Source organism: Phaeoacremonium minimum, assembly GCF_000392275.1.
Source record: "Phaeoacremonium minimum UCRPA7 unplaced genomic scaffold PA7_03_scaffold_419, whole genome shotgun sequence".
NCBI classification, from domain to species: domain Eukaryota; kingdom Fungi; phylum Ascomycota; class Sordariomycetes; order Togniniales; family Togniniaceae; genus Phaeoacremonium; species Phaeoacremonium minimum.
In genome coordinates, this window is record NW_006921321.1 from 218,737 (window position 1) to 232,310 (window position 13,574).

A 13,574-nucleotide genomic window follows, 5' to 3' on the forward strand; every position below is an offset into this window, starting at 1 on the left:
GCGTGTCTGGGCAGGCCTGTACCTTCACAAGAGCCGGACAGAAGCCCAAGCAACCACAGCACAGAGTGCACATCACAGCCCGCTAGTATGATCCCCCATACCTACCCAGCAGGTTTTGCTTTGCTCACATACATCGAAACGACTCACAGTCATTATAATGATAGGACTAACCCTGCTCTCTTTATAGTGAAAAGAAGATAGATTTGATTGAAGAGCGGCTTCGCGCCATTGAAGCGTTACTGGTCGACGCCCGTGTCAATCCCCGTCAAGAAGGGACGCTCGGCTTGTCGACCTCTCCGGCACAGCTCAAGCCTTCTTATCATTATCCTTCAGTCTTTGATCAGGATGACGCCACATCTACCTGTGAGGGATCCTCATCTTTTCAAGCCCACGCTGCTGGCGCACAACGGTTTGCTGAGGCTACTGTGGACCTTGGATCTGATAACACATTGATGGCATCGTTGCAGCAAGCATCAGGGATACCACCAGTCCAAAAAGAATTGCAATCCACAACACATGCTGTTTCTGCTTGCCGCGAAATGCCTCTGCCGCCTGCATCTGCTGTTGTGGACATCTTGAGAAGGGTCAAAGGTATGCTCGGCTCTAAATCGTCGACTGTCATTCATTGATCTCGTCTCACCATATGAGCTCTCTTTAGACACACCACCGACTAGCTTCTTTGTCTTACGGTGCTTTATTCCTGTTGATCGTTTTATCGACCTATGTCGAAACGTCTTTTTCGCGATAGAAGACTATTCTGATGTTGACTTTATTATTGTCATGTCTGGGTTATACTACCTCTTCACAGAGTTTTTCCCTGCTTCCAGCTCTGATCCTTCTCACGGACAATACCGTGATCACGGGCTTCTTTGCAGACATGCTCTTGAAGCCGCATTGACAACCATTGGGGCTTTCTTACCAGCGCGGATGGACAGCGTTCAGGCACTTATATTGGGTGTAAGTACCGCCGTGATCACTGGGTCCTGTTGCTAATGTCTACTGGTAGTCATCTCACGCCATTGAGATGTCAAAACCCTGGCTTGCGTGGCGAATGGCAGGACTAGCTGCGCACATCTGCATCACTATGGGATGGGACAACGACTCCGGAATGTTAGATGATGATGAACAAGTCAGAAGAACCAAGACCTTGTTATTTTGGCACGTATATTCTCTGGAGAGGGGCCTCTCTATTCGCCTGGGGCGTGCCTCGGCCATCCATGATTTCGATATCACGCTGAGCGGTCGTCTCAGCGAGCTCTCTCTCCCCGAACCGTGGCCGGGAATGCTTTCGTTTTGGGTAGGAAACGCCAAAATCCAAGGAAAGTTGTACGAGCATCTATACAGTAAGGTAGCACTTTCGACGCCGGAAAACGTTCTCTTGGCACGAGCAGAAAACCTTTTGGAAGAACTGAAGTCTCTTGGGTTGCAAAATTCTTATGTGAGACACCTCTTAACCCTTCTCCGTTATCTCCATCTCCTATTCTCCAGCAATGTCTATCACTATAGAGAGGGCGTTTCACCCGAATAAAAGAAATGACTAAAAATGAATAGGGTTTCGATAGCTATCCTTCCGGGTGGCCAGACATTACCTTAGACGAAATGCTTGCATTTTCTAACAAAGTCACTTACTACAGTACAGCAACCCTGATATGTAGAGCGAAAACTTTGAATGACATATCATTTACTTTTTCGCCGGATTGCGTAGATTATGCGAGGAAGGCACTCCAAGCCCATGAAGAATGCATGCAGATCACAAATAAGAATCGCCACCATAGATCCGTTTACTTGCATTGGTAAGCCAGATGAGATGGCCTCGGAAGAGACACAAAATATGATTCTCTGCTAACTCGAACCAAGGCGGATTCTGCAGTCACCTTTTATCCCATTCATTGTCATATTTGGCCAGCTCATCAGGACTGGCCAGATAGATGACCTTCATAGGCTTGGAAGGTTTGTGAAATCGCTAGAAGCGTCAACTGACATCTCGATTCCCATAAAAAGGCTTCATCGTACTAGTCAGGTGTTATATGAGGTTGCGCGCTTTAGCCAGGAGAAAAGGATTCAAGGGCAAATGAACGTACCTAATATGGCCAGTAATCTCAATCTCGAGCAAGGTACACTAGGGCCGGGTTTCTTATTTCCCGAGGAGATTACAATGGATTCTAGCCAGGGTATTCAAGCTCTAGTCTATTCTCAGTTGGATGAGTGTTATTTCGGTCCCCAGCAGGTTTTAGGGTCTCTTCAACTCCCTTTTTGAAAGGCGGCTGGTCTTATTATTCATCATAAGAACCTACCCAAACGTAGCCAAATCTTGACGTTCCACTGAAAGGTCTTGTGATAGAAGCTAAGTGTAACATTTACTGGAAGGGCTGAATTCTCGCACCTATCCCGGAGCGTCTTTACGCCACCACCGACACTGGCTTAGCTGCAGGACCAAGTTGTTCTTCCTGATTAAATCATTCCCATAAAGGTCAATAAGGCTATTTTAGCTAGTAGCAAAGCTAGTAGTGTCAATATGAGCGCCGAGCTGTATCGGCACCCCGAGCTCGTTCCCGACCTCGGTGAGGTTTTGCTCAACGATTGGCAATACTTGTCGTCGGTCTTCGCGGAGACCGAGTTCTGCGGCCGGGTGGATTTTGTGGGCCATGCTCGATGAAATATGTAGATGACGACTTTCTGGCTGGTGGATCCCAATGATCCTAAGAAGGAAGTGCTGTCAAAGTCATGATAACTTTCCATAAATAAGCCAAATTCCCAGGCACCGACACTGAACTGTTTTAACCCACAGAATACCACTACTTAACTATTTTCTCCGACATAATTTCCTCACTGCAGCATTCAACATTAACATGTCTGTAGCTATAGCTGGAGGTTTTGGCGGTCTCGGTCGTGCTATTGTTGAGGCTGTTCTAGCTCGGAACAATCATGAGCTGGTGGTCTTAACAAGGAAGGTGATAATTCCCGGCACTTGTCGAATTGATGTGGAGAACTAACACTTGAAGACTCCAACAAGCTCGGAAGCGATCTTACCTCGTTTCGTAGTCGTTGATTATTCTGCCGTGGACTCACTCGCCTCGGTATTGGAGAACCACAATGTCCATACTGTTATATCGACCGTCAACAACATTAGCGGGGACAATAGTTCTGAAATAAACCTTATACGCGCAGCCGAGAAAGCCAAAACAGTGAAACGATTCATTCCTAGCTACTTTGGTGTTTATTATTCACAAGAGTAAGATACCAAATCACATGCCGTCTCCCACTCAGCCCAGCATACAATTTAACAAAAACTTGAATTTTTCACATACTAATGTTCTTTATCAAAAGGCAGTATAAGTCATTTCCTCCCGCGATAGCAAAATTAGCAGCGCAAAGAGAGCTAGAGTCCTCGTCTCTCGAATGGACAATGGTTTACAATGGTTATTTTCTCGATTACTTTGGAACTCCTAAAGTTAAGTCATATGTCGACGACATCGCATTCTTCATTGATATGGCTTACGATACCGCCGTCATTCCTGGATCTGGAAATGTTCCAGTGGTTTTTACGCACACTTTTGATATTGCCAAATTTGTGGCTGCTGCACTTGATCTACATGAATGGTCACGAGAGTCGTATATTATCGGAGATAAGCTCACCTGGAAAGAAATGTTGCAACTCGCTCAGGAAATCAAAGGTGAGCAATTGAAATCTCAGAGTGTATTGTCGCAAATATGAGTTCTGATGTTGATATAATTAGGGACACAATTTCAAATCACGTACGATTCCGTCGATAAACTAGAGACAGGTTCAATGACTGAACTTCCTTCACATCGGAAGTTCTATGAGCTGTACCCTAAGGAGCACCTCCAGTTCTTTTCATCCGCTTTTGGATTAAACTGTGAGCGAGGTCAAGCAAACTTCACAACCAATGACACCTTGAATGAGAGATTCCCTGAGATCAAACCCATGAGTGCAAGAGAAGTCATGATTCTGGGATGGGGCAGTGAATGATGGAATTTACGCAATCGAGAGGGGTTATAGCATCGTAATCCTAAATTTCATATAGAAAGTGGATTCTACACCTGTGATCCTTAGTGGAACGTATGCCGGCTTTAGTGTGCGCGGTGTGATGCCTAATCGAACTAGAGAAAGCCTGATTATCGAAAGTTAATCATTATAGAAGGTGCTGTATTATTCGAGTCTAATTCACTATTGGCTCAAACCTCTTTCAAGATCATCGTTCAACAAGAAGGCTTTTTCAGTATTATATACATTTGAGGACTAGAGAATATTCTTCAAGTGTACCTCGAAGCATATATACTATATGTCTCTCTAATGAAACAAGACCCTATTCAAACAAGACCTGGGATGGAAAGAATGGGATAATCTCAACTGAAACAGACAAGGAACGCGTTGAGCCACTCTTTACTCAGCTATGGAGTTATTTCTAGTTGTAGAAGAGCCTTCTCAACCAATGTAGGTGTATAAGTAATTATTTATCCATGATAAGAACACTCCTAAATCTAACAGCTCCTGAAAGCATTTGGTCCATTGCCTTGTTCACATCTTTCAGGGGGAACATTTCAACCATACATTTGACCTTGTGCAGTTTCGAAAACGCAAGAGTTTCTTCGGCATCCAAAATCGTCCCGCTCGGCCAGCTATGTATCGAGAGGCCTCGACGAAGGAGTGCGGTAGTGTCAAATTCGACATTCCCGACAGGAGCAAGCACAAGTAGTTTACCCTGAGACCGAAGACCGTGAACGAGAGGCGATATGACCTTTGCCTCAGGCGCTGTTGCCACAATCAGCGCTGCGCCGCCGAGGGTATTCAGCGCTTTGATGGGATCTTCTACAGATGTATCGATATATTGGTGCGCTCCAAGTTGCTTGGCGAAATCCCTCTTACTGTTTCCAGAGCTAATGGCCACAACATTGAAACCCATGCGGTTTGCGAACTGTACAGCCAGATGGCCAAGCCCACCTAGGCCTTGGACGGCGACCACACTACCAGGTTCAATCCTCATTTTTCGAATACTGTTGAATGTTGTTAACCCGGCACACATGAGGGGTGCGGCTTCGGCGGGATCCATGTCCTTGGGAACTCGGATAACAGCCTCAGCGAGAATGCACACGTATTCGGCGAAGCCCCCATCAATGGTGACTCCGAGAGCCTCCTCCTTTTCGCACATTTGGTGTAGACCTCGCTGGCACTCACGACATGTTCCGTCATGCCCTACGTGAATTGTAAACTAAGGTTTAGCAAGAAATAAACGTAAGGAAGAGAGTTTGGATTTACCTCCGTGCCAGGACCCTCCTACTCGATCTCCTGGAATGATACCTGATACACCAGCGCCCACTTTGATCACGTCACCAACGATCTCGTGGCCGGGAACACGCGGGAACGTATTTCCCAGGTAACCTGCTTGCATGACTGCGTCTGTGTGGCAGATTCCACAAGCGATGACTTTGACAAGTACTTGCCCAGGGTCGACATTACCCAAGGGCAGGTCCTTTAGCACCAATGGAGATCCTGCGTTCTGCACGACCACAGCCTTATAAGAAGAGGGCAATGAGGCCATATTTGAGGTAGGGGGGAACTTGATGAACTGGGTGTCTGTGCTACTATGGATCTTCGTGGAGAGCAGAGTTTAAAGCGCACACCCATCATATTTGTACTCGACACTACTAAGTTATTCCATGCTTCCCACATAAAGAAGGCATAGATCTATTGAAACATTGAGCTCATTGACGGAGTTAAGCTCAACTTCCATCGCCCCATATCGGACAATGTTATACCGGCTGACAAACCGTTCACACTTCAACGATTTCCGAAAGCGAGGTGACCCCTTCCTAGGTAGCCAAGTAGCTTAAACCTGAACCAGATTTTATGAACAATATCGATGCTGAGATCACTGTACGTGTCGATTCCCCAAACGCTCAGTTGTAAAGTGGGGCGGTCTCCGTGGAGGCCGAAACTCAATTTTTGAGACACCGTTATTAGTAAGTCTGGATCGGCACCTCACCGACCCAGCTTGTCACCGTTTAGCAGTGACAATGGTTAGGTATCAAACAAGGCCTAAAAATTATGTACCTTCCCGAACCCATATATAACACTACAGGCAACATTACTCAACCCACGTAGACCCTCATGGTGCGAGGACAGATAGTCAAAGTTGAGGCTCGCTCTCACAGCAACACATCGTGGATACTTTCGGCTTTATCGCACAGCTTTTGCACGTATGCTTGCAGCTGCTAGGTACTACCGTCGGTATTCATTGACAGGATAGTCAGGTATTGAGTACACAACGTTTCCTTGATCTTTGATACTTAGATGAAGCCGTTTATGTAAGTCTCATCTGAAATGGTTAATATGGTTTCTACTGGTACGCATCATCGAGTTGCCATCTGTATAATTATAAAGCAAAGTCTTAAGAACACGTCTTATTGGCACCAGTGTGCTTTACTGTTATAAAGTGGGTTTTGTGAAGAGAGACAACGGTATTGCGTCTCATTGTGTATCTTATGATGTATTGGACATAGTGGTCTAGGCCCAATCTGACCAAATAATCAACCCATGGGTCTTGGCTGGAGAAGTGGGCCCTTGCCAACTCATCCAACGTGGCTTCTTGCTTGCTCTTCCAAAATGATCTTGCTCATGTCAGATACAATGATTTTACTACAGCTTTGCAAAGACTGTAGGCACTGCACCTCCCATCTCGACGAGTGTGCTCTTGTTCCTAACCCAAGCTTCGATTCCTCTTCGGCCATTCTCAACGCCGACTCCGCTCTGTTTCCAACCGCCAACGGCCATTTCAGCGGGGGACTCACCCCAGGTGTTGACCCAAGTAATACCGGCATCCAGCTGGGCAATGACACGGTGGCATTGGTCTATGTTCTTGCCAAATACACCAGCGGCCAAACCCAAATCAGTGGCGTTTGCTCGTTCAATTGCCTCTTCGATCGTCGAGTAGGTCAGAATGCACATGACTGGCCCAAATATCTCCTCCTTCACTATCTTCATGTCGTCGGTACAGTCCGCGAAGACAGTCGGTTGTATCCAGTAACCAGTCTTGAGATTTGAGGGAACGCCTTGTGGCTGAATTGTACCACCGCAAAGAAGCCTGGCGTTGTCCTTCTTGATTCCGTGCTGGACGTAGCTGACGACCTTTTCGTAGTGAATCTTGCTACTCAGGGGCCCAAAGTTTGTGTTCATGTCGAACAAATCACCTGCTCGGATATACTGGATCTTCTCGAGCACTGTGCGCTCGAACTCTTCCTTCATCGCCTTCGCCACGAATACCCTCGTGCCGTTTGTGCAAACCTGTCCCGAGCTGTAGAAGTTGGCCATGAATGCACCGTCCACGGCCTGTGCGACATCTGCGTCTGGCAGCACGACTATCGGGCTCTTTCCGCCCAGCTCCATGGTGACATACTTCATGTTTGCCGCCGCAGAGCCGGCCACCTTCTTTCCTGTGCTCACTTGTCCCGTGAAGCTCACTTTGGCTATCGTCGGGTGCGTTGATAGGTATGCGCCAACTTCGCCCGCACCGTACACGACATTGAAGACGCCATCTGGCACGCCTGCCTCGCGGTAGATTTCGGCTAGATACTGCGCATGTAGGCTGGTGTATTCACTCGGCTTGTATACGAGTGTGTTACCCGCGGCTAGGCACGGCGCTGACTTCCACAGCGCGATCTGTATGGGGTAGTTCCAAGCGCCGATGGCGGCACACACGCCAAGCGGTTCTTTCGATGTGTAGACGGAGGCCGAGTCGCGTAGACGGAAGAACTCCCCGTTCAATCCACCGCCGCCAACCAGGTGCGCGAAGTACTCCAGGACATCGGCGCCGGTGACGATATCTACGGTCGAGGTTTCTGAGAACGGCTTGCCTGTGTCAATGGTCTCAATGCGCGCCAGTTCATCGTTGCGCTCTCGTAGTAGAGCCACAGCCCGGAGCAGGATCCTTGAGCGCTCCGGAGGCGGCGTCTGAGACCAAGTCTTGAAGGCGGATTGCGCCGAGCTAACAGCGGCGTCAATGGATTGTTGTGTTGATGTGTGGATTGTGCACACTGATTTGCCTGTGGAGGGGTCAATTGACTGGAATGTACCCGCGCCAGCACTGGATGAAGATGGCTGCAACTTTCCCCCGTAGAACGAGTGTCTGTCTGCTTGTTGAGGAGCCATCGTGCTTGTGATCGATGGCTTAACGAATTGCCGATGTCAGGAAATTCCGATGAAGTTCAGAGATAAGCCAACGCTCCACTAATAGGAGGGTCAATCAGACCTCCTCAGAGAAGGCGAGGGAAAACCTGCAAGCTCCAACTGCCCAAAACAACCGTAGCCTCGAGTCTTTCCGATACCTTATCACTCAATGAGACTTGACTTCCGGCGTTGAGGGCGTTTCAAGCCCGGATGATAGTGATGATGATGGTCGTCTAGGACACGGATCCTCCACGCCGAGGTCCCCCGCCTGCGCCACTGAAGATGCACTCCGGCACGAGTCGGACTCGCCGGGTAGGGTGCAGTACAATACTTGGCAATCGTATCGTGTCCACAGCGGGTCTCCACAGACCAACCAGCTCTGGTCAAGGGCCCGCTTGAGTGAAAAAAGGCTGTTCGCACCAGGGCGCTGTATTACGTATTGCGTCCGCCGATTCGTGGTGGTGTTCAGAGCACCATTTGCAGGAGATAAAATTATGAAACGGGCTATCTACTGTATGTAAGAGGTGGAGTATCGGTGAAAGAAAAAACTTTCTGAGTGACGTGCTGCCCCCGTCCTAAGCCGCCCAACAAGGGAGCATCCAAGCTCTGCCGATCTTTCGGGGACCCTCCTATGCACGCCCAGCGCAGCTAGAACCAATCGCTATTCGGCAATTCGATAAGGCGTCTTGAAGCTGAAAAAGCCTTTAGTAGTGCAACATACGACGGAGCGCGGCGGGCGGTGGGCACACGGGATAGCGTGCCTTTAATAGGAAAAGAACCACGACCCTCGAACTTCACCAGATACGCTTACTGTTACCTTCGTCATCTCAAGATTTCAAGATTAGCACGACTGCGCTGTCTTATCAACATATCGACGATACTCAATGCGGTGAATGAATACGGGGCAATTCCAGGAGATTGCGTGTAGGATATTAAACGGTCAATTGAGGAAAAGACGGCTCTTTTATTAGGAACACGAACCTACACATCATTACTTGACGAACACCGCGGCTAACCATGACTACCACTTGGCTCTCAGCGTCGCAAGTCGACCGCTTTGACTATGTCATTGTCGGTGGAGGCACAGCCGGATGCGTCATTGCATCGCGGCTTGCGGAGCATCTTCCTCAGAAGAAAATCCTCCTGATCGAGGCTGGACCTAGCGATTTTATGGACGACAAGGTGCTCGACTTGCGCCTATGGCTTGGTCTCCTGGGCGGCGAGCTGGATTTTGACTATTTCACAACCGAGCAGCCCATGGGTAAGTTTTCAAACTCGTCCTCCATATTGTGGAAGCAGCGGCGGTGGAGGATTTGAAGGATTTGCGTCTCACTCTGCACAGGTAACTCGTATATCCGGCACGCCAGAGCAAAGATTCTGGGAGGCTGCTCATCGCATAACACCTTGATCTCTTTCCGGCCATTCGAGTATGACATGAAGATCTGGGAGTCGTTTGGCGCGAAAGGCTGGACCTTTCCCACCATGATGAGAGTGCTGAATAAGCTGCGTAATACGGTCCAGCCCGTTCATGCGCGACATCGAAATCAGCTGTGCAAGGACTGGGTTGAGTCATGCAGCGCAGCAATGGACATCCCTGTCGTTGATGACTTTAATAAGCAGATCATGCAGACTGGCGCATTGAAGCCAGGAGTTGGTTTCTTCTCCGTGAGCTACAATCCGGATGACCACCGGCGGTCGAGCGCCTCGGTCGCATACATCCACCCTATCCTGCGCGGAGAGGAGGAGCGACCAAATCTGACGATCCTCACGAATGCATGGGTGTCAAAGATCAACATCAAGGATGACGTGGTGACTGGTGTGAATGTATCGCTCAGAGATGGAACGAAGCGCACAGTCAATGCTAGAGCAGAGACGATTCTTTGTGCTGGAGCTGTTGATACCCCTCGTCTGATGCTCCATTCTGGACTCGGACCCAAAGACCAACTCGCACCCCTAGGAATCCCTGTTGTGAAGGATATCCCTGGCGTGGGCGAGAACCTTCTGGATCATCCCGAGAGCATCATCATGTGGGAACTCCACCAGCCCGTGCCTTCTAATCAGACTACCATGGACTCGGATGCCGGCATTTTCCTCCGCCGCGAGGCGCCCAACGCTGCAGGCTACAAATTCCCTGGCAATCCGAAGGGCATTGCTGATGGCGACATTGCCGATGTCATGATGCACTGCTACCAGATCCCCTTCACACTCAACACGATACGACTGGGCTATGAGGACATCCCCTCTGGTTACGCATTCTGCATGACACCAAACATCCCGCGACCGCGCTCTCGAGGCCGCCTGTACCTGACCTCCTCCGACCCGAGCGTCAAGCCGGCTCTAGACTTCCGCTATTTCACAGACCCCGAGGGCTACGACGCCGCGACGCTCGTGTACGGTATCAGGGCAGCGCGCAAGGTGGCGCAGGAAGCCCCTTTCAAGGACTGGATCAAGCGGGAGGTGGCGCCTGGCCCGAAGGTGCAGACAGATGAGGAGATCAGCCACTATGCCCGTAAGGCGGCGCATACCGTGTATCATCCGGCTGGTACGACGAGGATGGGAGATGTAAAGAATGACGATATGGCGGTTGTGGACGAGAGGCTCAAGGTTAGAGGCCTGAAGAAGCTGCGTATTGCGGATGCTGGAGTGTTCCCTACTATTCCGACGATCAATCCCATGCTCACTGTGCTTGGTGTTGGAGAGAGGTGTGCGGAGATGATAATCGAGGACATTGGGGGGAAAGAGATCTCCAAGTTGTAGTTAACCTGAATGAATGGGCTCAAGTAAATATCTCAAATTCAGATGAAGTTCCGCTTCTTCTGCGATGAATTTATAGGCGGTATTCTAGGCTCTCATTCCAGATAGAACCATGCGTAGTTTGGTCAGTCCTGAATACCGACGTAGAACTCTAGTGACTTTGTAGTTAGTATAGGCGTTAGCCGTTAATTAGCTTCTAAATGCATTCGCATTCGCCTCTCTCCCTCTCTCCCTCTCTCTCTCAACAGAGCGGGAGTCCTCTATGTCTTAATAGTATGCCTAGAGGTAATGCTGCTTCCTCCTTTTGAGGCAAGAGTATCATTCTCCGAAGCAATGGCCTCATTCCGCATATAAAATCTCAAACCCGATATCGGCGAATGGGATCCTGTCGCTAATTGTGAATTATCTGATCATCTGATTAGAATTAGAAGTACCTGACTAGTTCGTCTGGGCAGCTACAACGCTGAGGCATAGCGAGGCTTGACCTGACCAATAGTTCTAGACTGGGCAATACAAGCTTGTCTTATTTGCTCTAAGCTCCATTTTATTACGAAAACCCTGGTGGATTGAGTGTCGCTAGGACGGAAACGTTCCGGGGAGTGCCTATATGTAGGTGGTGGTTGCGAGTCCGCTGGCTCCCTCCTCTCTATCTTATATAACGTCATCTAGAACTCCCTTTTGATCTTATAAGGCGTACGACCTGCAGGCAGTCTTTTGCTAGCACTCAATTGGTTTTATTGAAACGCAGCGTTCTTCTACAGATCACGCATGTACTACTGAGAGTGTCATTAGCTAGACGCTAGTGAGACCTTACCCCTTCCCTCTCTCTAAGCCAGGAATCGCTTGTTTTATATTGTACTTGTAGTAAACGCCAAGAAGTCTACAATGGATGAAGCGCTGAACGAGCGGGCTCCTGGCCAAGCAGGTGTCCACACTAGCACCACCCAAACCGTCTCGCAAAGAGGGCATTATGAAAACTCGCCAGGCGTCATTCGAATGGAGGCTGTCGCCTCGCAGATGACGACCACAAAGAGATGGATTGTTTTTAGCAGCATTTTCTTCGTCAGCTATATACTCGGCCTGGACTTCCTGGTGCGTAGCTCGTACGTCCCGTACGCTACTTCGTCCTTCCAAAATCATTCGCTGTTATCAACGATCAACGTAATCCGGGGAGTGGTGGCCGCTGCTGTTCAGCCATCGACAGCTAGATTGACTGATGTTTTTGGCCGCATCGAAGTCTTCACCGTCGCCGTAATACTCAGCACAACCGGAACAATCATCGAGACCTTCTCCGTCAACGTCCAAGGGTTTGCAGGCGGTGCTGTCCTGTATCAACTTGGATACACACTTTCGGTGCTGACGATCGAAATTATGATCGCCGACATAACCTCTCTTAAGACCCGACTCTTCTTTGCCTTCGTTCCGAATTGGCCATTTCTCCTCAACACGTGGATTAGCGGAAATGTTACCTCGGCGGTTCTTTCACAAACCACTTGGAAGTGGGGTATAGGAATGTTCGCTATTATGATCCCAGTATCTGCTCTGCCTCTTATCTTCACCATGGTTATCCTCGGGCGTCAAGCAAAAAAGAGGCGTACCGAACTAGAGCCAGCCCCGTCTCCTTTCCGGCTACGCTCGCTTCGAACGCTCTTCTGGGAGCTTGATGTTATCGGTGTCCTGATCCTAACGGCCGCTATGGCCATGACTTTGATCCCACTGACTCTGGCGGGAGGGCAGAGTACAAGGTGGCGAGATGCTGGTTGTAAGGCTTACGTCCGGCGGAATAGGATAGTATCACGGGCTTGACCGGCTACGCTCCACGTAGGCTTCCTGAAGCTATACTATACATTCGTAATGTATTGTTGTTCTATAGTAAAGCTATATCTTTCTAAGAAGTGGTAAGCTAAGTAAGAGCTAGTGTGAGGCTAGTGAAAGGCTTATGTAAGCTATGTCTTCATCCGTCCATCCTTACAATAATACCCTCTGACGAAAAAAGTCGATACTCTTATCGACATAGCCATATCATAGCAAACGAACATTTCTTTATCATAAATATCAATATCCTTCGTCATGCTTTGCTTTCCGACACTCTATTCCTCACTTTCCTATACTCTATTCGTCAACCTACTATCTGTCATCTGGTTCGTTGGTTTGTTTTATAGCAGGCTATACGTTAGTATAACCATCAAACTAAAGGTCTTGTTTGTCGAACGTATACTACTACTCTATAGCGTTTAGTACTTACTATTATGCCAAATAATCGAAACCTTAGTGTATCGACTATACTATCATTGTTTATAGTCTTTGCTAGATTATAGGTTCGTCAAGAAGTTGGTAGAATAGCTAAAGTAGGGTTCCGTTCGTATATAGTCTATATATGACTGCTGACAAAATAGAGTCGTCGACACTGTCTAGTTTATTCTATATAACTATCATAATAGTATAAGATATTGTCTGTCTGTCTATCTTCTGTTAAAGTTCGAGCTATAGTTTTGTCTACTATTTAGTCTACTTTTATAATTCGTCAATATTTGTCTAAAGTCTATTAATTCGTTCGTTTAGCTTATCTATATTTCCTAAAGGCTATATCTTCTGTTCAAGCTTCACCTTCATATCGATCAGATCTTTCTTTAAG

General features: G+C 48.2%; 2 protein-coding genes across 2 annotated transcripts; one reads left to right on the top strand and one right to left on the bottom strand.

Moving 5' to 3' along the window:
- Nucleotides 1-6,658: 6,658 nt before the first annotated feature.
- UCRPA7_5619 (putative betaine aldehyde dehydrogenase protein) lies at nt 6,659-8,167 on the bottom strand (the record flags this gene model as incomplete). Its single annotated transcript, XM_007918164.1, has 1 exon — nt 6,659-8,167. The coding sequence occupies one exon, from the start codon at nt 8,165-8,167 to the stop codon at nt 6,659-6,661; it is 1,509 nt and encodes a 502-aa protein (XP_007916355.1).
- Nucleotides 8,168-9,202: 1,035 nt separating this feature from the next.
- On the top strand, nt 9,203-10,942 carry UCRPA7_5620 (putative choline oxidase protein; the record flags this gene model as incomplete). The annotated part of the gene is made up of 2 exons (XM_007918165.1): nt 9,203-9,446; nt 9,528-10,942. The coding sequence occupies 2 exons, from the start codon at nt 9,203-9,205 to the stop codon at nt 10,940-10,942; spliced, it is 1,659 nt and encodes a 552-aa protein (XP_007916356.1).
- Nucleotides 10,943-13,574: the final 2,632 nt, after the last annotated feature.